The sequence below is a fragment of the Felis catus genome, chromosome B3 (genome assembly GCF_018350175.1).
Source record: "Felis catus isolate Fca126 chromosome B3, F.catus_Fca126_mat1.0, whole genome shotgun sequence".
Classification (NCBI taxonomy): Eukaryota; Metazoa; Chordata; class Mammalia; order Carnivora; family Felidae; genus Felis; species Felis catus.
Genome location: NC_058373.1, coordinates 55,447,158 through 55,471,840, shown reverse-complemented (window position 1 = coordinate 55,471,840; position 24,683 = coordinate 55,447,158). Strand labels below are relative to the sequence as shown.

The 24,683-nt window shown below is 40.8% G+C and overlaps 1 protein-coding gene across 5 annotated transcripts; it reads left to right on the top strand.

The window, feature by feature from the left end:
* The first annotated feature begins 2,270 nt into the window (after window positions 1-2,270).
* Window positions 2,271-14,522, top strand: DUT (deoxyuridine triphosphatase). 5 transcript variants are annotated; one of them, XM_006932540.5, is made up of 7 exons: window positions 2,271-2,418; window positions 3,376-3,511; window positions 5,944-6,035; window positions 7,674-7,718; window positions 13,714-13,788; window positions 13,925-13,995; window positions 14,399-14,522. In XM_006932540.5, exons 1-7 carry the CDS (start codon window positions 2,394-2,396, stop codon window positions 14,453-14,455), a joined length of 501 nt encoding a protein of 166 aa, XP_006932602.2. In that variant the 5' UTR covers window positions 2,271-2,393; the 3' UTR covers window positions 14,456-14,522. The 5 variants fall into 5 exon arrangements, with proteins under 5 accessions (XP_006932602.2, XP_019688038.2, XP_044915296.1 ...); XM_019832479.3 differs by having other exon boundaries at window positions 2,278-2,418; window positions 3,310-3,511; XM_045059361.1 differs by lacking the exon at window positions 2,271-2,418 and adding an exon at window positions 2,428-2,962.
* Window positions 14,523-24,683: the final 10,161 nt, after the last annotated feature.

The following is a 24,683-nucleotide window of genomic DNA, read 5'->3' as shown; positions in this document are numbered from 1 at the left end:
ATACCCCTTTCTCTTTCTAATCTAAAACGTCCTCAGATGCAATGTGAAAATAATAAACATTTTATCCACATTAACAGAAGAAATAGAATCCTTTCCTAGGACTAGGGATTACAAAGAGCCAAACAAGTCACTTTTGTATAAAACACTGAAGTAGATGCTTTGAAGGTTTCATACAAATTAATAACTCTTATTAAAGTGAAAGATAAAATGCATATCACAAGGCAATTACACAATGGCTGTATAGCCAATGGCTGATTAGCCAATCAATGATAAGGTAATATTGTGAGAGATAAGACAAGGCAGAGTTCACTGCTGGTTGTAAGTTTCATAAGTGAAGTGAGACTTTTATTTGAGTCTGGGTAAAGGGAGTCATTACAGTTATTACATTTTAGGATATGCAAGGAGTGAATCTCTAATGTGAACTTCCTTAGGAAATTTCTAGAGAAAGGGCTTCAGCAAATTAAAGGAATAAACTAAAAGGAAGATACTAGATTCCTAAAACCAAGGCTCCAATATAAGAGAAGGGCAAAGGGAAGTGTCAGGATGACAGCTATTCAGCAGGACTAGAGAGTCACATGCACATTTTGGAGCAAGAGAATGGAGGGGTGAGGGAGGGGGAAATTGAAACGGAGAGGTGATTTGATGTGTTTCAGTGTTTCATTTGATATGATAGATGTAAGGTACTAGACCCCCTGGAGCATTTGGAAAAAAGCAATAGATGAATCAAAAACACCACCACCAAAGACAAATGGAAGAACAACATATTTATTAACTTGAGGGGGACAGGTGTAAAAAAAAAATAATATCACATTACTCATCTCAACAGTGAATGATATTTACACAGTCATGATAAATACTACTGACTTATCCAAATATTGCTACAGAACTATTTGCAGAATGGGGTGGAAAGAGGAGTAAAAGACTTAATCCTCAACTACCCTAATTTTAAAGATAATTTTTATGCCACTAAAAAAATAGCAACATGCGATTTAGAAACAGGGGGTTACATTCCAGAAGAAAGAGCCAAAAAAGTTGGAAGCATTACCCCTGAGGAGTGAACTTTGGGGGAGTGTTTTGGTGGAGGGGTAGGCCAGTTTTTCATTGCAGGCCTTGAAAAAAACATTACATGGAAAAACAAAACAAAACACAATTGATTACAAATTAAAGGGGTAAACAGGAAAATCAAAAGACTTTGAGAAGTGATCCTATACAGGGGCCTGACAGAACAAGCAAGAAGATCTCTTTCATTCATACAACAAATATTTATCAAGCACTATTCTGATCCAGGCACTAAGCTAGGCCCCAGGAATACATTAGTGAATGAAAACATATGTGGTCCCTGTCCTCTGGAGCTTATGTCTACTAGAACATATAGACAACAAGCAAAAATACATACATACATACATACATACATACATACATACATACATAAGACATGAATGAAATACAGATTGTAGTAATAAGTGATGTGACTAGAAAAAATTATTGTGATAGAAAATGGTGGTGAGGGACTTCCCTTAACAGAAATAGCCCTTCTGAGATGAGCTGAGACTGGAAACACATGAAACATAAACTAAGGACGGGTGTGTATAGACTCCCAGGCAGTAAGTCTGGTGGGTCTAGAAACGGTTAGAAAGCCACTGTGGCCAGAAGCACCAGAGGTGAGCAGGATGATGGCTCTAGATGAGGTTAGAGAAGTAGCAGGACCCATATCATGTTGCTATAGATATCAGTTTGGGGAGTCTTTAAGTGGTAGATGTTTAAAGGCAAGAGAAGAGAGTGTGGAGTATAATCCATAACTTCATCCGGAGGAATTCCAACATTTAAATGGAACCAGTAAGAGACTGCAGAGGTGGGGCCAATAAGGAAAGGCACAGCAGGGAAGTCTGGAAACTTCCTCAACAATACCCTAACGTTTCTGTCATTTTTCTAAAACTGACCTATTGTTTGCGTTTATCTTGACAAGGTGCGTTTCATTTTAGTTTTCAGATTTTTGCATCAGTTCTGGAAATAACTAGAGATATTTATATCCTAGAAAAGTCAATTTACAATTATCTAGAAAGTTATTTCCTCATCCCCATTGTAAATTATTCCAGGGTAGCCCAGGATCTTCGTTCGAATCCCAGGCACTGGGGTCCCCCCTCTGTGTTTCTGTGGGGTCATATGAAACAGTGCTAGGATTTCAACTGAGTTATCCTTGGGATCATCCTGAGATGCTTGCCCCCGCCCCCTTGAAGGGTAAACAACACGCCATGCACTGTGGGTACTGTAAGGAATGGAACACGCTGCCTGGCCTATGGCCTGGGACGTAGCACTGAACTCAGCGACCGTCATCTGCACGGTGGTGAGGTTCCGTTGCTTTGGGGACCCCTGAGATTAGAACCTGCGGAGCCATGGCCTCGGGGGGCGCCGCCCCAGGTAACTCAACAGCGCGCAGGGCCCAGGCCCCGAGCCTCGCGGATAGCCTTGGAAAACAGAGACCACAAAAAAGATGAGGGTCCAAGGAGGCAGGCGGAGACCTCGTTCCCGGGGGCCCAGAGCCTGCGCCAGCCCGAGGGCGGTCCATGCGCCGCCTCCTTGCGTCTTCGTCAGACGGCGGCGGCGGTTACTGCTTCCGAGGTCATTTTACCCGGACGTATCTTTAGGGTGCAGACCCGGAGAGCGCCTGCGGGAGCGGGCCAGCCAACCAGCGCCCAAACTTCGGGGCAAATGACTCCCGTCTGCCCTCGCCCGGCTCTCGGCTACCATTTCTTTCCGTGTTTGCTGCGCTCAGTGTTTAAAGACGCGCGCAGCGCAGCGCCGAGAGCAGAGGCCGCGGGGCCGCCCCGGCCGCTGTCCAGCACTCGCAGCCTGAGTCGGGGCTGCCGCGGCGCCAGTAATGTCGGGGCCCAGACTGACAGGACACCCCTTGCAGGGAGTGGGGAGGCTGGGAGCCCGGCCGCCCCTCCCCAGGGCCGCCCAGGTTGGGGGAGGAGGAGGAGGAGGAGCAGGAGGAGGAGGGAGATGAGGAGACCAGCGGGCGGGCCCCGAGCAAGCCGCGGTGGTCTGAGCGGTGTGGGAGCCTGAGCAGCCCCTAGGGAAATGCTTCCTTCCTGTTGTGTGTGCGGGAAGCCACCGAGGCCGTCCCCGCGCAGGATGGACCCGTGCGCTGAGTTGGAAAAGCTTGAAAAGGCGCAGTAGTTTCCCAAATCCGCTTTCCAAGAAGGGTTTAAATCTCGCCTCCCCTCTCAGCCAGAACTGTGGGCTCGTCCGGGGGTCGGTGGGCGGGGCGAGGAGTTGTTGGCGGGAGATTTACATTTTTGGCGGCAGGACTCATTCTGAGTCCACTTGTTCCCTCTTTTCTCTCGTTCTGCTCTGCCATGCCCTGCTCTGAAGCGACACCCACCATCTCCCCCAGCAAGCGGGCTCGGCCTGCGGAGGACGCCATGCGGCTCCGCTTTGTCCGGCTCTCGGAGCACGCCACCGCCCCGAGCAAGGGGTCCGCGCGGGCCGCGGGCTACGACCTGTACAGGTGAGTGGGGATTTCCCGCCGCCTTCTGCACGTGGCATCCCTACCCCACGCAGAGAAGGTGCAGGCCTGGAGTTGCAGAGTTCTCAGGTTAGCTTATATTCTTGCCATCTGCTGCTACAGCTTGAAACTTTCACTTAACAGATTAGAAAAACAAACTCCTTTTGCATTTATGTAGGATTTCAGTCTTTTTTTTTTTACTGTTGAAAATGTTAGTTTTCCTCTTTAGCATAAATTCAATAAGGATTTGGGATAAGCATGCAGAATGGTAACTACATGTAAATGTCCACCAAGGCATCATTTGTTTTGCAACATTTATTTTACCCTTTCCTGGTGGAAGGTAGCAATGAATAAGGCCCACCTTGGCCTTCAAGGAGTGGCCTGAGGGTGATGCAGTGGGCAACAGGAAGAGAAGCTAAGGTGGAAGTCTAGGTGCTGAGTATGAAAATACATGAGGAGGATTCATGAACGATGCTTCTGCCTTAAAGGATTTGTAAAATTTTTCTGTATGTCCGTATTTAAGTTCTGCCCAAGGACTGGGAATGTCACAAGGGTACAAATCAGAAAAGCAATGGGAATGTCAGTAATACTACCTACCACCCTTTGCTTTGTTCAGCACCTTTTCCCTCTACTAAAGCCTTTACGTGTGGGCACTTTTATTGAATCCTCGGGACACTCCTGAAGTAGATAAGTGTTACTTTTTTACAGATGAGGGAGTTTGTGGAGAGCTGAACTGATTGCTCAAGGGCTTGAATGTAATAAAATTTTTGACCCTTAATTCAGTGCTTTTTTCCCTTGACTACTGTGCCCAGTTCTTAGAACCGTTAAGGTAGGTGAAAAGTGATACTGGGGGTTATGGGTGTTTAATACAGGACTAAATCCTTAGGATTTACTTTAAAGCATGCCGGGTAGTTCTAATGTGAGAACTACTGGTCTCAGTCATAAGCACAGGAGGAGGGGAGAAAGGAGTGTGTGACAATAGAAAAAGGAAGGTGAGGTATAGTCTGTTAGAGCTGAAAGGGATGTGGTCAGACCCTTAGTTTTCGTGGCTAAACGTGGAGTGATGTAGTTTGACTGCATCATGTCTGGGCACTGTTGTGAGTCAAATGAGAGATGTTGATTTAAGATACTTTAACATCCTCCTAATGAATAGAGATGACTGTATACTGAGATAGACATGGAAATAACTTCCCTCTTTAATAAATTAGGGCTGAACTATGGAAAGAGGAAATTCCAATGAAAGAAGTGAAAATGTTAATACTGCTTTACTAGTTTTCACTAAGGTCTCCAAAGTAACTTAACAGTTCTGCTCATTGTAAAATCTCTTAAATTTCTATCAAGAAAGAGCAGTAAGAGCAATAGTAGCAGCATTTGATGGGTGGATCTTAGAATATTGGGTTCTCAGCAGTGTCCTTCTCCAGGGCCTATTGACAGTGATCAGCTCTGTCCCCAACCTGTGAGGTTCAAGGCTTCAGCTTGGTAAGCTTGGTTAACTACCAAGGCTAGCAGAACAGATGCAACACAGCTTTTTTTTTTTTTTTAAAGTTTATTTATTTATGTATTTTTAAATGTTTTTTTAATTTTTGAGACAGAGAGAGACAGAGCATGAACCGGGGAGGAGCAGAGAGAGAGAGGGAGACACAGAATCCAAAGCAGGCTCCAGGCTCTGAGCTGTCAGCACAGAGCCCGACGCGGGGCTCGAACTCATGGACCATGAGATCGTGACCTGAGCCGAAGTCGGACGCTTAACCGACTGAGCCACCCAGGCGCCCCTATTTATTTAGTTTTGAGAGAGAGAGAGAGAGCGAGTGCTCAAGCATGATTGGGGGAGGGGGGGTGGGCAGGAAGGTGCAGAGAGAGAGAGAGAGGGAGAGAGAGAACCCCAAGCAGGCCCTAAGCTGTCAGCTCAGAGCCTGATGTGGAGCTCGAACTCAGGAACTGTGAGATCATGACCCAAGCTGAAATCAAGAGTTCAATGCTTAACTGACTGAGCCACGTGAACACCCCTATCTTCCTCTTTTTATATCGCATTAGTGAAGCATACAACTTTTAAAAGTGTGCCTTTCCACCCCCTCCTGCTAATACGTATTTCAGTTTCCCAGCAAAATTTTGTTCAGGGGACAACAAAATTACATGTTGATACCTCTTAAACCAAAATATTTGCCAGAATGACTATATCTAAAGGTAGCACAATTTTCATGATGGACTAAAGGAGAATGTCTACCACTATCTTCTTCATAAGCTTTTTTTTATATGAACTGGAAACTTCGAGTACTGAACTCTTAGACTGGTTACTGAAATGTAAGATTGCACGAATTTTGTGATTGTTTTATGAAATATATTTAAAGCAATTCTATATACTTAGTCACAAGGAAGAGCGTATAGAAACACTTTTACGAATAAATACTGGTTACTTTCTTTCATTATTTTCCTAGTGCCTATGATTATACAGTACCACCTATGGAAAAAGTCCTTGTGAAAACAGACATTCAGATAGCTCTTCCTTCTGGGTGCTATGGAAGAGTAGGTAAGTGATTTAAGACACAGGTAACTATTTGTCAAGCTCTTCCTTTATGATCCGTTCCTTTATCTTAGTTCCATTTAGGGTATAAGTGAGGGAATGGATATTGTTTGGCATGTGTCCTAAAATAAAGCAGTGCAAACTATAATGGCAAGTGCAGCCATTTGGAAACTTTAGATTTCATGTAATTATCTGCTTTTTGCCTCCCTCTTTTTCTGATTCCTTGAGCTTTTAGGAGGCTCACATTGGCCCAGGAGTGTGTTCTCTCAGCTCCTCACTGAGAAACTGAAAATATAGCTGATTTTTAACTGGAGCTCCCCCACCAAAGATCAGATTGTATATGAGGTCACATGTGAAGACGGTAATGAGAATGGCTAATATTTGTTATGTAAGGAAAGAGGCAGGCTGGGGTTAATGGCACATGGCATTATAAGGCTAAGTAAAACTTCTGGCTTCTGCTCACTCCAGAGTCTGTCAGACCATTTATTTAGCCTTTTCCCCCTTTGGGTGTCCTCCCATGGGGTGTATTACTGTCAAGAGATACCCTTCAGGGCACTAGAGGGTATGCCTTATAGCAGGAGGAGCTATGACAAAATGGAAAGCAAATCACCCGTCACTGGAGAGTTCAAAACTTTCTTCAAGAGTAACTTAACTTCAGAGTAAACCTAAAGGCACAAATGGAACTGTGGTGGGGAAGGGGCTGGACTACCACCATCTTGTTAGCCATGAGTGTGAGAACTGCTAATACTTCCGCCTTTAAAAGAATCACGAGATAGGTTCTTTTTTCATCTCCTTTTGGCAGTATTTGACTGCATTTTGAGAATATTTGTGGTGGGGAGAGGGGAGATCAGGGAGATGGAATGAAATAAAAGGAAAAGCAGGAAGAGGCAGCATTTATTGACAAAGTGCCTGATTGAAGTATTCTCGAACAGAAAACTAGAAGCTAGAATAATTAACGATAGGCCTGTTGCTCAAGTCAGCAAGTATAAGGTATAATGTTAGCTTTTTATGTTTTCATTTTAAGAATAAAAAGCATAGTGGGAATGAGTTTTTAAGGTTTGTTTTTTTGACAGTTTGCTTGACTGATACCAGGCCTTTTCTCTTCCTCTGGTTCATTTGTTTATACAGATGGGTCGTTTGGCATTTGCATCATGAGTGGGATTCCCAAGTTCTAGGCTAGGCTTTGCCACTGGTTGGTTAAGTTGATGCCTGTTTCACCCCACCCCCTCCTTTGCCCTCTTCCCATCTCTACTACTATATGCCCAGACCTCCCATCTGAAAACAAGTCTCCTTCCACAGTCCTGTGTCCCTGCCAGCCACAGTCCTCCCTTTGTGGCCAGACTTCTTAAAAGAGTCGCCTCGGCTTGCTCACCTCTCAGTCTACCCCAGCAGCCCAAGGCTTCACTGCCACACCTTCTCCACATCCTCTGTGGCCCCAAGTCCTGTGGGAGTGGTTTAAGCAGCTTTTGAATTAAACTGTGTCAGGTTTCTCTACACTTTCCTCCTTTAACACAGTATAATAAATATATTCTTTAATCCAGGACCATCTGCTAAAGTTAAGATGTAGATGTTCTAGGGGAGGAGAGTGACGTGCCTTAAAGTAGCCAACTTCTCCTTTTCTTTGTTTTTCTTTTTCTTTTTTAGCTCCCCGTTCTGGCCTGGCTGCGAAACACTTCATAGATGTAGGAGGTAATGTGTTTACGTTTTCCTTCTGTAAATATGTGTATGTATTCACTTTGCCTTTGCTTAAGAGGTAGTAATTAAAAGACAGGTCTTATTTTTATCTTCAACAAAAGGAAATGAATTTTGTTGTGTTTTGCCTTTTTAGAAATTTCCATCTCTCAAATTATGAGGTAGTTTCAAGTATTATTTGATTATATCTAATTTTAAATGATCAGTATGTGAAATACATGTTATTTTACTAATAGGCTAACTAGACATTATCTGATGGATAGGATTTTTGCCTTGGCTTAGTGATAATCTGCATTTAGTCCAAAAATGACTCCATTCTTGGAAGAAAGTTAGTTTTAGAAAGGTAGGAAAAGCTTTTATGTCATTTTAAAGCAATTATGTTTTGCTTAAATAATTAAAAAAAATACTTAAGCAGTAATTACTAAATTCTTTAAGCAAGGGGCGCCTGGGTGGCTCAGTCGGTTAAGCATCTGACTTGGGACATGACCTTGCAGTTCAAGAGTTCAAGCCCCACATAGGGCTCTGCTGTCAGCACAGAGCCCACTTTGGATTCTCTGTCTTTCCCTCTCTGCCCCTCCTCTGCTTGTACACACACTCTCTCTCTCTCTGTCTCTCAAAAATAAATAAATACTTAAAAAATTTTTAAAAAAGAAGGAAATTCTTTAAGCCAAAGTTATAGAAAATGCAGGTCAATCTTGTTAGAAATTTTTTAACTTGCATGAGAGAACCATCCCTGTTTGGCAAAATATAAAAAGAAAATCTTTCCCTGCGTGAGAAGAGAAAACGCTATGCTTCCCTTTCCATGTTTCTTGTCAAACAAGTCCTCAGTGGCTCTGATTTCCCTTATAATCAAGCCTTACTCAGGTCTCCCAAAGCCAACAACTTCGTCATGGAGCCCCTTTCATGAAGAGCCCCCAGTCTGTGCTGTCCTCTTGCTGTAGGTTCCCTAACCACCCCTCACCATAGGGAAATTCTGACCTTTGTTCTGACTTTAATTCCCATCATTATGAGCCGAGTGCTTCACCTAACTAGACGTCTTCTCCCTCCAAGAAGTGGGTATGCCTCATTCTCTAAACACCTCCATTTTTACAAAGCTACTTTTTAACAGATGAAGAACTGTCTCAGAGATGAGCCCAAGTTGACATGTTGAACACTGGAATCTTCATCCATGGTTCCAATCCTTTAATCCGTCTGTTCTTTTCTTTTTTCTTTTCTTTTCTTTTCTTTTCTTTTCTTTTCTTTTCTTTTCTTTTCTTTTCTTTTCTTTTCTTTTCTTTTCTTTTCTTTTCTTTTCTTTTCTTTCTTTTCTTTTCTTTTCTTTTCTTTTCTTTTCTTTTCTTTTCTTTTCTTTCCTTTCCTTTCCTTTCCTTTCCTTTCCTTTTCTTTTCTTTTCTTTTTTTTTTTTTGAGAGAGGGAGAAAGTACACGGGGAGCTGGGGCAAGGGAGAAGCAGAAAAAAATCTTAAGCAGGCTCCACGCCACCCTCCACCTCCATGGCCCTGAGGTCACCACCTGAGACTTGAGCCAAAATCAGGAGTGGGACACTCCACTGGGTGACTGAACCACCCAGGCGCCCCTACACTCCCTCTGTTCTTTACACTGCAATTCAATGCTGGGTTTCACCTCACCCCATCCCTGCACCAACCAAGCACTGTGCTGAATAAAGTCACTGTTACCTGCACTGCAGGCCTTAAGTAGGGAATGAGTACTGTCCCTGGGCCGTCTCTCTGTCTGCCCTTGGTGTCACTAGGTGGTGCTGTGAGGCAAGACAGAATCCTCAAAGTAGTCCTTTCTTAGCGACTGAAAAGGAGCCAAGTTTGGCACAGACAGCGAGAATGGACAGCCCACTCGGGTTGAGAATTGCCTGGACTCGGTTATGCTTGCTTTCCAAAAATACTTTTATAACATCAAGTATGGTAATTGAGGACTATAACTTTAGGATATAAAAGATTGGATATATTTTTAAAGAAATTTCAAAGGGTTGTGAAAGGAACATGGGCTTTGGAGTAACAACTTGATTTGGGTCCCAGCTTTGTCATTAACTGGCTAGTTACTACTTTTCTGAGCCTCAGTTTCCTCTTCCATAAAATGGAAATTAGTGTGCCTGCCTCAGAAGGATGGGAGGATTAAAGGAGAATACATGTAAAGCATCTAACACTGCTTGGCACGTATTAGACCCCAGAAGCTATATTTCTTGTCCCTTAGAGAATTCACGGATTTTTTTTTTTTTAAATGGGGCAGCTTTTTTTTTTCTTTCTGACTTTGTTACTCATTTTTGCTGTTTAAAACAACCTCCTGAAAAAAAATTCATGTAAAAGAAATGGAAAGTTAGTTTGCCTGGTGGTTGGTGTGGTATTATTCCTAAAATCACATTGTGGTGTGTTCTTGGATGCAGAGTGTCTTAAAAATGTTTCTTAGGCACAGGTTTATCATCGTTGGCCACCATTTTTGTTTCAAAAGAGAGATGTTGTTAGAAATCCCAGGCTGTAAATAAGGGTCAAAGGGAAAAGTTGAGTATGCAGGATTCTGTTCAGAATCCACATCTGGTAGGTGTGGGTAGTTTTCACTAAAGGTTTCCAACAAATGACATGCCAAAGTCTTGACACAGTAAAACTTTTGCCTGAAGTCAGTTAATTACCCTGCCAGTTCCAATGTATGATTTTTCCAGTGATAACTTCAAAATACTTTTTGCTTTCTCATGAAGAGAAATATCCCTGATGCTTATGTTCCTTATGTAGAAAGAGAATGTCTTGGGTTTTTCTTGAAGGTCAAATTGTCTTTGAGTAATACATAAACTTGGAACTATTGGATTTTTCGTACTATTAGCATTCATGCTAAAAAACAAAAAAGTATTAATTGAGGGCACTTTTTTTTCCTGCCATACATTTTAATTGACTTCAAACGACTTCATTTCTTTTAGTGAGTTAAAGGGCTTTTCACATTTTTGTGTGCCAAGCATAAAACCTTGGTAGATACCTGGCTTTGCAGAATTCAAGACATTCAACCATATGAGTCTGATTCGGATTACTTTATAGATAAATGGCAAAGGACTTTACAAAAAGGGAGTGTTTTTGTATGGTAGAAGATACCAGAAAGTAAAAACAAATGCTTGCAGGCCACAGGAAAAAGAATTTAAATGCCCAAACAAATAAGGAAAAAAATCGTAAACAAAATATAGAAGAGGACATACATATGTGCAACAAATATGCAGAGAAAAAATTCTAGCCTCACTAGTCATCAGGGAAATGCACAGTAAAGCCAGGAGATACTGTTTTTCACTCATCACATTGGCCAGAATTTTTTTTTTTTTTTTAAGATTGCTGCCATCTGGTACTACCAAGGACTTTGGAAATGGGCATTCTTAAATATTGCTGATAGAAGTTTGAATTGCTACACCTTTTTCACAAAGTTATCCAGAAATATCCACTAAAATTTAAAGTGTACACACCCTTTGATCAGGAAAGTACTTTTCGGAAAGTTTTTGATGAGATTGAAAATCACGAATACACAAGGACATCTGTAAAGGACTGCTTTGTCTATTATAGCAAAAATGCAAAAGCAACCTGAGTGATAGCATGTAAGAGAATAATTACACAGGGATAATGGTACTGTATTTCCATATCTCGGATTTAAAAAGAATGACTAAGGGGTGCTGAGTCTGGGTGGCTCAGCTGGGTGGCTGAGTCTGTTGAACGTCCCGATTTCGGCTCAGGTCATGATCTCATGGTTCGTGGGTTCGGGCCCCACGTCGGGCTCTATGCTGACAGCTCAGAGTCTGGAACCTGCTTCGGATTCTGTGTCTCCCTCTCTCTCTGCCCCTCCCCTGCTCACACTCTGTCTCTCTCTCTCAAAAATAAATAAAGATTAAAAAATTTTTTTCAAGAACAACTAAGATTCCTATTTATATATTAATTGCAAAGGATGTCTGATATTTTAAGTGGAAAAAAAGAAAGTAATACATAGAATCTCTTACTGTAACATTGGCTCCCTGAAGGAGGGTAGAGGAACATTATTAGCTTTTACTTTCTATGTACGTGTACTATTTGGGTAATGTAAAATTTTTCTTATAAAGTAGAAACCAAGAGTTCAGAAATTGGTCCCCATTGTCTTCCTTGAACCTTTTCTAGATAAGTGAGTACTAGACTGCTCAGATCTCTAACTTGGAGATTACATGGCCTTCTGGAGTCATCTGTTCCAGCATGGAACAGCATGGTTTCTGCAGGGCTTTCTACACTGAATCTGATCCACGTTGTTCTCTACAGCCAGAACTTTCCGCATATTAATAATCTAGAAAACAGCTGGTCCCATCTTTCTGTCAATTCTTTCAGTACATATTAAGGACTAATTTAATGGTCAGGTGGCAGTGGGGAAAGAAGACAGGCTTCAGTATTCTTTGAATTAGTCTTTGAATTTGTTTCTGTACAACTAGAAAAGAATAGACTGTTTCCTTCAGTCTAGACATGATATGAACCACTTCTGCCTTTCTGTTCCTTTCATACTCACTCTTCCCACTGTTAAAAATTTACTTTAATTCAAACTCTTAAAAGTGTTGTGTCAGGAACTTTTAAGAATGCTTAAATTCACTTTCATTCATAAAACACAGGGATTCATTTAAACTTCAACGGTAATCCACTGGAAAAATCTGAGTAGTTTTCCCCGTTCTGGAACTTTTTTAAAAATTTGCCCCCCCCCCCCCCCACCACTCTTTGAGAAAATTGAAAGGGAATGCTTAACCTTGTTCTTAAAATTTTTTTTTCAGTTTACTTTCAAATAATTATGAGTCTGGCCAACCAATATTAATACCCATTGAGGTACATTCCTGGTTTTTTTTCCTTTGAGGATTTTGTTTGTTTGTTTGTTTAGGAGGAGGGTGTTACTAGTAATTAGGATTTAATTAGGATCACATGAGTCCTATCATTTTCCAAACAGAGGGGAAAGAATGAACATATATAAAAGGAAATTGGCAGGGGGTGGGGTGGGAAGGTGGGTAGAGGTAAGAGGAAGAGAAGTGACTTCTAAAAGGTAGGGGATTTTATTTTGGGGTAAAGAAAACAGTCCCCAAAATTGTGGTGATGGTTGCACAATTCTGAATACACTGAAAACCGTTGAGTTGTGAATTCTGTCTTAATATTAAAAGAGGAAATGGGAAGTCCTGGTGCACCTGTATGATCTGTGCTTGTGTTTATGGAAATGTTTTAAATTCTTGACCCAAACTGAAATGCTAACAAGCTTGAGAAATGTACCTCTCTGGGCCAAGGCAGGGCCCTGATGCAAGTTTCTCTCCTGCAAAGATTTGCTGTCCTTGTGTTTATAATCTCAAACAGGTACTGATGACGCATGGTTTCACATAAAAGTGTACTTGTTATTAAGCTTATGTGCTAATGTCTTCTGAGAGATCACGCTCTAAGAAAGGATGGTAGCTCACATTAAAAGGAAAGGTTCACCTCCATTTTTATTGCAAAAATGACTGTTCTGATATTTGCTAGACTGCCACTTAACAGTGTGTCAGCCTTGACTTCTTCCACAGCAGATCTTCAGGCTTCTTGACATTTTTTATTTATGACTCAATCACATTTCAATCTGGATATTAGTGGGAAGCTGCTACCAGAAAAAGCCTTTGCAACCCAATCATTATTTTCTCCTAGTCTTTTTAGCAGGTGTGCAGCAGAAGAACAGTGGTTTTGGAGTGAGCAATTCAGGATGACCTATCTGAGATGCTAAGTCCCTATTCCCAGTTTAGAATAGGAAATGGTCACCACTTGTAAGGGTGACAGGTTGGAAAATCAGGGCCGTTTTATGAATTCTATGTATTTGCATTTTAGTAATATCATTTTTTAGTTTTGAGACTTTACATAGTTCCAGAGCAAGAGTCACTTACCCATTTGCAAGGCTAAAGACCTCACAGCTACAGAAAAGTGATTTTGAGGTCATCGTACGCCCTCAGTGTTTTGGTAGCATAAAAACCATGCTAATGCTGTTTTTCTTTTCCTTAGCTGGCGTCATAGATGAAGATTATAGAGGAAATGTGGGTGTTGTACTATTTAATTTTGGCAAAGAAAAGTTTGAAGGTACGTTAACTACATACAATCACATGAATGTGAGTTTTCAGAGTTAGGAGTGTCTAAATAACACATGCTTACTCCTCTAAGGCAAGATAGAATGTGTCAATAAAATATCAGTAATAAACTCTTTCTTCTTTTGAAGTCAAAAAGGGTGATCGAATTGCACAGCTCATTTGTGAACGGATTTTTTATCCAGAAATAGAGGAAGTTCAGGTAAGTGTCATAAAAGCCGAGTTGGGAATAACTGATGTACCGTCTTCAGTGAAGGGAAAACTACAATTTCAAGCATTTCATATGCTATTTGAAACTAAATAATAGCACATACAATAGTCCTATTTTAAGCAAAATTAAAATCGTAGAATTTCTTGAAATGTTTTTTGTGGCTTTGGATAATACATCATTTAAATATACTCTAAAATTCTATTTCTCTAGCTATTTTGAAAGTTGCCCAATATTTTATTTATGGAGCTTTTTTAAAATTTAATTTTCTTTCTGTAATCTCCTTTTTGAAAGTATGATACAGCTGGAATAAAGAATTTTTACAGATTAGGAGCTAGAGAGAACCGAAACAGGGTCTGAAATTAACCACCTGAACACCACCTTTATGTCTTTTCAGGTTTTGGATGACACTGAAAGGGGTTCAGGAGGTTTTGGTTCTACTGGGAAGAATTAAAACTTATGCCAAGAATAGAAAATGAGAAAACATACTTTTCTTAAAAAAATAAAGAGTCTTTGCTTAAGGTGTTTTGGTGTTTTATAGTTTTGTAAACTTATTAGTGTTAGCTACTAAAACTGGTTGTCTTACGATTAATTAAGGAAAAGATACCTCAGTTGGGGTCACAAAGGAACTTACTTGCTTGTGTTTTTATACATTTGAATGTTGTCTAAATCTGTGTGGTGACCTAATACAAAGTGTTTCTTTTTTTTAATGGAATGTATATCAATTACAGATCCAAAACTCCCTGTATTATTTAATTCACTAAATGCTGCTTCTCAGCTTATTAAATTGCTTTGTAAATCATAAGTAGTACCTTTCATTCCATAAATTTGACTTCTTTCACAGATACAAATTATTGCACAAAGTGAACTAAAAAGATATAAGAAGTTGAAGTTACTCCTTGTCCATCCCTTCTCTCCATTGCTCTCAAAAGTGATTTTGATCTTAAGATTCTTTGTGACATTGGGAAGAAGAGAATCCTCAGGTTATTTTTTAGTTTTATTTTTAATCATCCTTTCATCCTTTTGGTAGGCCTCGGTTGGCTGGATAGAACTATGTTTGTGAAAGGAGATGCAACCTGGGGATTTCCAGTTGGTTCATCTTCCTGATTTCGTTCCATCAAATAAATTGTACAAGTTGTGTACCTTTCTCTCACTGTAATAGGGTATAGCCAAGAAAATAGGCAATTTAATAGGGAAAAAGTAGAGTAATGGTGTGTGTTTAGGCCATTGGGTTTGCCCATCCCAAGTACTTTTGAGTTAATACGAGTAAGCAGTATTTCATCACAGGTAGGGGGCTGATTCTGTGGATTTGCTTGATTTAACATCATTTGCAACCTTGTAGGCGTGCACTGTATTGCCCAGGCCCCTTTGCACAAGGGCTGTCGGGGTCACTTCAGCTTTGCCGGTCAGATGCACTAGTGGGAAGCTCATGAGACGTCATTTTGTGAGTGTGGGTCATGCAGATGGAGTGCTTCTGGAGCTGGCAGCTCTCAGCGACCCGTTCTTGGAAGCACAGGCTAGAGTGTGTGTCTTCCGTCCTTCCAGTGATTCTTTAGACCATTTCGTAACCTGTAATGTAGTATTTTCCATCTGTGGGTCACAATTCACTAGTGAGTCATGAAATCAACTCCTCTAATGCATTTTTAAAAATTAAATAGAGAAACAGCAGAGGACAACACATGTCAACTGGGTAAATATTGTGAACATTGTTTGAATTACATATTCATATGTTCATGTGTATACTGGCTCATGATATAAATTATTTCTGCAGTCAATAAAATTTAAATAAATCCCCTTGTGCTAAACTAGTGGATTCTGTCCTCTGAACACTGACCAATACGTAGTAACAGTTGAGTAAGAACAAATGGTATGATGTGACTGCCAAGAGATTCGGTCTTAGTTACACTGTTAATGTTAGTTCCCACTTACTGAAAATTCACTGTATTAAGCACTTTTAGAAACTGCTTGTTTTTTTTTTTTTTTTTTTCTCATGGCATACCTGTGGGAGAGTAGATAAAACACTTAAAAAAATGTTTTTTAAAGTTTACTTATTTTTGAGAGAGAGTGTGTTTGTGAGCAGGAGGGGCAGAGAGAGAGGCAGACACAGAATCCAAAGCAGACCCCAGGCTCTGAGCTGTCACCACAGAGCCCAATATGGGGCTCACACCCACAAACCGTGAGATCATGATCTGAGCCAAAGTCAGATGCTTAACCAACTGAGCTACCCAGGCACACCAATAAAACATTCTTTATAGATGGCAGATATAGGCACAGAGATGTTTAGTAGCTTGCTTAACATTTCAGCTGAAAGACCACTCTTAAAACTCAGGTCCTATGGCTTTGAAGCCCATGTTCTGTGCAACCTTCAGTCTTGCAAGTGGTAGACAGAATACAGAATGGAAGAGATGGTGAATGAAAGTCCTCTAGTGTATTCATTCCTGGTGTCTTTCCATTTGGGCACCAGACTTATGGAAAGTTGTTTACATCTGAATCTACTCTGAAAGTTAGAGACTTGGAACCATGTTCATGAGGGATAAATGGAAGATCTCCGGGGTGGGGTGTTGTTTGTAGAAAAAGTGTGTGTTGGGGTGGGAGAATGTGGGAGGAGGGGTGGCTATAGAAGGTCTCTAGTGGTATGACAGATCTTAGATGTTAAAGACTCAGAAAGGGAACTAATTAGGTTTGTCATATGTGACTTGATCGACTGGAACTAGGTAGGATCAGTGCATTTAATCTATAGCAGATGGGAGCTGTGAGATAAGAGAAAATACATATTGGTCTCTGCCCCCGATTCCTGGCATGAAGTTCCTAAACTGTTGTCATTTCCTAAGTGATAACAGCACTAGGTGCATCTCTTGCTCTAATATTGGTCGTTGATTCCGGTTGCTCACACAGAGCTCCTGAAACCCTTGTAATCTATTGGGTGATGACTGTCTTGTTCAAACGAAGTGACTGGGTGGCTTCCTGGATTGCTCCTGGGTGGAGGCTGGTCACTAAAAAGACCAAGTCATGGTGAGAAGTTTAGAACTTTTAGTCCTGACCCCTATTCTCTTGAGAGGGGAGGAAGGGCTAAAAATGGAGTTGATGATGGATCATGCCTAAATAATGAAGCCCCCATAAAATCCCAAAAATAGGAGATTGGGAGGGTTTCTGGGTTGGTGCACACTGGAGGTGCTGGGAGAGTGGCACACCTGGAGAGGGCGTAGAAGCTCTGTGACCCCACATACGTTGCCCTACTCAGCTCTTCCATCTGGATCTTTTATCATATCATTTAATAAACTGGTGAACTAAGGTGTGTCCCTCAATTCTGTGAGATGTCTAGGAAATTGAACTGAAGGAGGGGGGGGTCCCTGGAACCTCCAATCTATAGCCATTTGGTGAGCAGCAGAGGTGACAACCTTAGCTTGTAACTGGCAATCTGAAGTGTGTATTGGGGGCGGGGGGCAGTCTTGTGGAACCGAGCCCTTAACCTGTGAGATCTGACCCTCTCTGGGTAGCTAGTGTCAGAGCTGAGTTAAATTGTAGGACACCCTGTTGGTATTACAAAGAATTGCTTGGTGTAGGGAGAAGCCTCTGCACAACTAGTGACCAGAAGTGAAGCGTTTTAGTTGAGTAGTAAAGAAGACAAACAGAAGAAACGAGGGCAGACCCGGTTTTTTCCTACATAGGAAGGAAACAAGCTGAGTTTTTTCTTTACAGTGGCATAAGGGCAGACTCATGGAAGTTCCCTAAGACAGCAAATTTAATGAAAAAGCAAAGAATATGCCATGTGAAAGAGCCATATCCTACCAGTCAGTTGGGTTGGGCTCACTGGAGACAAATATTCTGTGTTATATATGCAGAGTTCGCGTATTTTATACCATTTTTACTTTGTTTTATGTGAAATATAACATTTAGAAAAGTGTATAAAACAAAAGTATCCAGTATAATGAATAACTACAAAATAGAACACCCAGATGGTGGTCTGAAAAAAAGCACTGTGCTGGTTCTTGAGTTCATTATCAGTTTGGTTTTATCCCAACCACGTGGATTTAGTTGGTAGGAAAAGGAAAACAAAAGGGTCCATTTATAAGGGCCAGTTCTTCCCCTCCCAGCAGAAAGGAAACCGAAGGTTTTTACTGGTGGCCAAAGAGAAGCATCATTTTCACATGTAGGACTGCACCTTGTGATTTTTAGATTAACTACAAGTTGACTAATAATTACCTATACTATCAGTTTAGTAACTTCTCAGGCAGAGACCAAGTAGTTTTCTTCTTCCTTGACAGGTCTTTCTCACTCACTAATGATGCCACTATCCACTCCTGTCCTTGGTACTTCACACATCAGAAGAGAAATAATCAGAGAGACTCCTACAAACATCTGATGCTCCGTTAGTTAAATTACCATGGTGGCCAGTTGCAATGGAAGCCACAAGCTAGTACTTAAGCAAATGGCTTCGGTGGATAGGGAGGCCAAGGCCCAAGATTTGGGTTTCACAGCACCTTCCCTACACAGTATTTCCTGCTACAGGACCCTCTTCATCCCACCCAGAAGGAGATACCAAATGATTATTAACTCACGTTCATTTTCCATCCTATCAATGGAGGAATGATGGAAGGCTAGAGGGCTAACATGTAGGCACCTGGAGTTTTGTAAAGTGTATATATCAGAGTTTGAGGTTAGTGGACCTCAGATATGTTGGCTTAGTTACATGAGTAATGAGTCCAAGTTGTTATTTAGAGCATTCTCAGTAGAGCTTCCGGAAGCATCTTGCTTTAACCATTCACTTTAACCAAGTAACTCTTGGCTCTATTTCTCATTTCTCTACTTTTCCCCACATCTTCAACTCCAATAGTGATCCCTGTTAGGAGAGTACTAATAGTTTATACTTCACTCTGCTCCCCAACTTCTTGTCTCTATTGATAACCTCTACCGCATGCCCTTAAGGTAGCAGTAATAGACTGTCGATCATGTGAACCGCAGATTACAGAGAATGATAGAAGCCATGGGCCAATGTTCAATGATAATATTAGTAGTAATATTTATAGATTCAGAGCATCCTTAAATATAGAAAGAGCTTACATGCAAAACCCATGCTAAGAGGCATGTAATCATTCTTTTTTTTTTAAGTTTATTTTGAGAGAGCAAGCAGGAGTGGAAGGTGGAGACAGAGACAGAGGGAGAGAGGGAGAATCCCAAGAAGGCTCCACACTGTCAGTGCAGAACCTGATGCAGGGCTCAATCCCAAGAACCAAGAGATCATGACCTGAGCCAAAGCCGGTTGCTTAACCCACTGAGCCACCCAGGCACCCTGGCATGTAATCATTCTAATAAAGACAATAGTGGAATCTTTGATCAGGCATTTAAAGCCACCTTACCTCTGCTCATTAGTGTAAAATATACTATTTTATGTAACTGACCCAATCCTTTTAGCTGAGAAATACCCTCTAGTATCATCATTCTAAGAAGAGAAAAGAGGTGGGGGGAAATCATTTCTCAAAAGTGAAAATAAAATCACTTTTGCTGAAGACACCTCTTTATTTGGAGATGGATTATAGACACTGTTTTGACAGTGCTTTTTCTTTTCCTTACTGAAAAGAGAATGAGAAAAAGGAAACATAAATGAAACTGTAATTCTCACTGAAGGATAAGGAAAAAGAGAGAAAGAAATTAAAAATGGTTTCCCTTTATGAGCAACTAAACATGGTTAAGTTGGGAGAATTTTAAAAGATCCAAGAGGTCTCCTAAGGAAAACATGTAATAACTTTTTATGAAAGTAAGATATTAGAGAAAATTAAAGATTAACAAGTTACTAAATTATGTCTTGGTTCACTCCTAGTTTTCAACAATGGATTTTACAGATGAGTTAAAAACCTCTGGTAGAAAAGTACCAAAATAATGATTATCCCTGGCTGTTGGGATTGCTAGTAATTGTTCCCTTTTTGCATTATTTGTATTTTAACATTTTTAAACATTTTCTTTCCTTAAGAAAAAATCTTAAAATTTTATGATAAAAATATCTTTGTTTAATTTTGGTTATATTTACTATTTTAGTGAATATTTTTAATATTGAATGTGTGTGGGAATATTATGACTATAAATTACAAATTTTGAAGAAAAAACATACAAGTTAGTATAATAGAAAAGCACTAGCTTTGGGAATTTTAAACTCGAGTTTAAGTTCTGCTGTTTTACTGACCAAATTATCTTGAGCAAATAAAGTGACCTATAGCTGGTCAATTTTTTTTAGCATAAAGTAAGGAGAGTCATTAGATAATCCGCAGGGTCCCTTTGGGCTCTCCTATTGTATTTAGTGAATTTTGAGACCAGACTGTATGGCTGTGTCAAACTACTGCCACCTGGTGGCAGTTATCTAAAGTGAAGGGGCTGTATTTAAGGTACAAAGTCACCATCATTCACTCATTAATTCATGTGTATACAGTATTTGCCTACCATCCATGTGCTGGGCAAGTGTGAGCATCATGGTTCATTCAATTTAGTGTTTTTCTAGATGACACTTTCTAGACATGAGCTGTCACATGCTAGCTGTGTGACCTTGAGGACATTATTTAACCACTTTTGAGTCTCTGTCTTCAAAATCTGAAACATAAAGATAATAATATCCACCTTACATTATTAGAAAATCTAAAAATAATGGATGTAAAGTATCTCACAGTCCATAGCAAAGAATATTTGGCCAATAAATGGTAGTGATTATCCTCAGGAAGTTAACATCTAGTAAAGGAAGTAAGATGAATACAGAAATCAGTGCAATATGTGATATGCTTTGAAAATACAAAGAGGCACAAGGCACATTCGGTAAAATGGCAAAACCTAAATGCAAACAGAGTGGAGTACAAAAGACTTGTAGGAATTGCTGATGACTGTTCTGGAATGGGAGGTTGCTAGTCTGCTCTGGGGGGTCCTAAATGCCAGGGAAGCAATGGCCAGCCGTGGAAGAGTTGGGTCAAAGAGTAACAACCCCAGAGCTGAACCTCAGGAAGATTGATATTAATTTAATGTCTGTGACAATGAGGTTAAGAGGCCATTGCCAGAATAGCCAGGCAATAAACACAGAGGACAACAAAGGATGGAGAAAAACGGCACTAAGAAACTATAAAAACAAAGTTGAGAATGAAACTTGCTGAGACTAGAGACATTGTTAGATCACAAATGAACTACTGAGACTGAGGGAGGCTATCATGTGCTTGGGGTCACGAAACCAACCAAACTGGCAGTTGTAGGAGTAGACTCCAGGGTTCCTGACTTGGGATCTAATACCCCTTCTCCACCTAGGAAAGAGTTAAGCCAACTTTCCCCTCAGGTATGGACACTAAACCTATATATATATATATATATATATATATATATATATATATATACACACACACATACAAGTGTGTGGGAAAGTAATAAACTTTTTGTTAACGTGCCAGGGGCTAGAGGGGAAGTATTGTGACAAAATAGTCTTCTGCAAGTCCGTTCACTCTGAGTATTAGAAAGGGCATTATACTTGCCCTTTCTAATAAAATCCCAAGTGTGTTCCAGTTTGAAACCCCCATGGGATTCATAATGGCTTAACTTTTATTTATTTATTTATTTATTTATTTATTTATTTATTTTTTAATGTTTTATTTTATTTTTGAGAGACAGAGACAGCATGAGTGGGGGAAGAGCAGAGAGAGAGGGAGACACAGAATCCGAACCAGGCTCCAGGCTCCAAGCTGTCAGTACAGAGCCCAACCCGAGGCTTGAACCCACAAACTGTGAGATCATGACCTGAGCTGAAGTCAGATGCCTAACCAACTGAGCCACCCAAGGCAATATAATGGCTTAAATTTTAGTTGACATGGATTTTTTTTTTCTGCCATCTTAGAGAGGCAGGCAATAGTAGCATACAAATAGTAGCATAGCTCAGCACCCACGACAGGAAGCTCCCATAAAATTTACTTTGACTAGAACAAAGGCAAATAATGATATAATCCCCTGCAGCTATGTTTGGCATGGAAAAGTTATATTGTTGGGAATGATAGGAAAAATCATATTAGAAGAAGACTAATGCTGTCTGAAGGTCCTGTAGAGGGGAGAGTGTGGGATAATTCCATGATATGTGGAATAACACGGTTCAGAAAAAAAAAAAAAGAGGGTGCCCGTTGAACTGAGACTGTGTTTGATTATCATAGAAGAGATGAAACACTTTTTCATACTCAGAAAAATCAATATACAGCAAAAGAAGAGACGTTGTTTGATGATAAGGCAATAAAAACTTCAAAGGGTAACTTAAAAATGTTTCCTAATTCATTTCAGCCTAAACTTATCCCCATGCCCGTCTCACGCTGTCCGCCAGCAATTTCACTGGAATATGTTAGCCAGTCTCCCTGGAATCATTGTCGGGTCTCCTTGGAATGGAAACTGACAAACTCCAGGGGTGAGTGCAAGAAAAAATGGTGCTGGCAGCAAGAGAGGAAGTGTTTTTTCAATTTAGTGCCAGAAGTAAGTGCTGACATTGTCTCACATGTGTTTGGGGACAATGGCACATGCCAATGCTAACACGTTCACTTTTCCGAGTCCCTTGCTCAAAGGCATTTGGCAAGTGGCTGCAGAAGCCACAGCTACTTCTCCCTCCCCATCCTCAAATTTCTGAACCCCTTTCCTCTCTTTTGGGCACAACAGTTTCCACTTTGTATCATTAGCGTCATCACCCGGAGTGAATTCTCTTATTCTTCCTGCACATGCATTGTGAAGTGCAAACTCTTTCCTTACATAACTTCATGTCCTCTCTTTATAAGCACACCTTTTGGGGGTTTGAACATTAATCTCAGGTGACTTCAGAGCTTCACTAAGCAAAGCCTGCATTTTCTAGGCTAAAGTAGGCACAATTAAGTGAAAGGACCCAGTTGATGCTGATTAAGGTAAGAGAGAAGCTGGTTAACCACATGGGCTCCATGCCAATGTGCCTCCCTCCCCTCCCACCAAGTTCATGGTATTGAGGAGAGGGAGGTATGTTTAGACCTCTCAGGCTTCCAGTGCATCTCTGATGAGACTCTGGCATAGCTGCCTAGCCCTTGGCTACTGCAGTATGGCTGAATAATAGAAATATAGTGTTGATTTCTTTTTTTTTCATTTTTTTAATGTTTATTTATTTTTGAGAGAGAGAGCGAGACAGACAGCATGAGCGGGGGAGGCGGAATGAGACGTGACTTAGACACAGAATCCAAACCAGTTTCCAGGCTCTGAACTGTCCACACAGAACCTGACTTGGGGTTCAAACCCATGAGCCATGAGATCATGATCTGAGCTGAAGTCAGACCCTTAATGACTGAACCACTTAGGCACCCCTGACAGTGTTTATTTCTAAAGATAGTTTTATTTCTATGTGACACAAGGTATACACTGAACATCTTTTGGTTAGAAGCCAAATATAATTACCCATTTGCCACATTTTCCTTCTGCTTTCTTTCCAAAACTTATTTGTAGGCACCGAGTATCATCTTTTAAAATGCTTTGTCCTGACATAATTATCTGTGTCAGCTTTTGTTAGAATCAGTTGTGAGAACTCCAATTAGAATATAAATCGTAGAAGGAAGAGAACTAACCTTTCGAAACGCTGTATCCTCTAGGCACAATGCCAGTTGTGTCACTGTTACCTGAGCTGGGTATTTTGTAAAACCTGAGCAGAATTTGTCTTGGGGTGAAAACTGATTTCTTAAGTTTTCAGGAGTCAGCATCATTCTGATGGGCTCCCTAAGTGTTAGAGTGGGTCCCAGAGCTCAAGGCTTGCTTGGGCAGCTTGAGAAGTGAGAGGCATTGAGGCTCATGCGGAAGGCTAACTGGAGAAGGGACCAGAGCTGGTAAGAAACTTCTTGCATCAGAGATTGCCTAGGAACTTGCTCCTTTAAATATATATTATGCAAATTTCAATCATACGCAAAAGTAAAATGCATGAACCTCAGGTACTCCTCACCCCCCTTCAACAATGATCAATTCATAGCTGGTTTTGTTTCTTCTATAACCCCCATCCCCAACCCCAATGAATTATTTTGAAACAAACCCCAGACATTGTATCACTGCACCGATTACTTTAATCTGTTTGTTGAGCCATCTGTAGGGCCGCGGCTTCCCTCCTCTTACCCAAACTTCATTAAAGTTGACTGCACACCCCGCTTTAGTGTTGGTGGGTGCTTTGGGGGAGCACAAAACACGGAAAAGTTTGCATCTGGGCCACAGTAGGTAAAGAACGAGACAGCAAGATGAGGTTTGATGCAGAGATGAGGTTAAGAATGAGCAGGACTCTCAAGAATTCTAGAAACGATTGGAGGACTGGAAGGGATGGAGGGGATGCTAGATTTTCTACAGGAAGTCAGAGGAGGCCTTCATGCAGGACTCTGTGCGTGTGGGTGTGGGTGAGTGTGTTTTATTATTAAAATGAAGAGTGACTCTAAAAGACTGGAAATCTTCGGGACAGCCAGACAGCTGGCTTTTGGGTTACAGTTGCATATTCCAAGTTTCCTTTCCTTGAAAGGAAAGAAAATACTAAATTTAAACACCATCTTTTAATTCCTCAATCATTTCCCTTTCTGTCTCTTTAACAAATGCAGTCTTTAGACAACCAATGCGAAGCATTTATTCTCCACGACCCTTTCAGACACCTGACATCACTAGGGAGGAGTTGTTAGGCAATCCCAATCCCAGTTAAGTTTTCA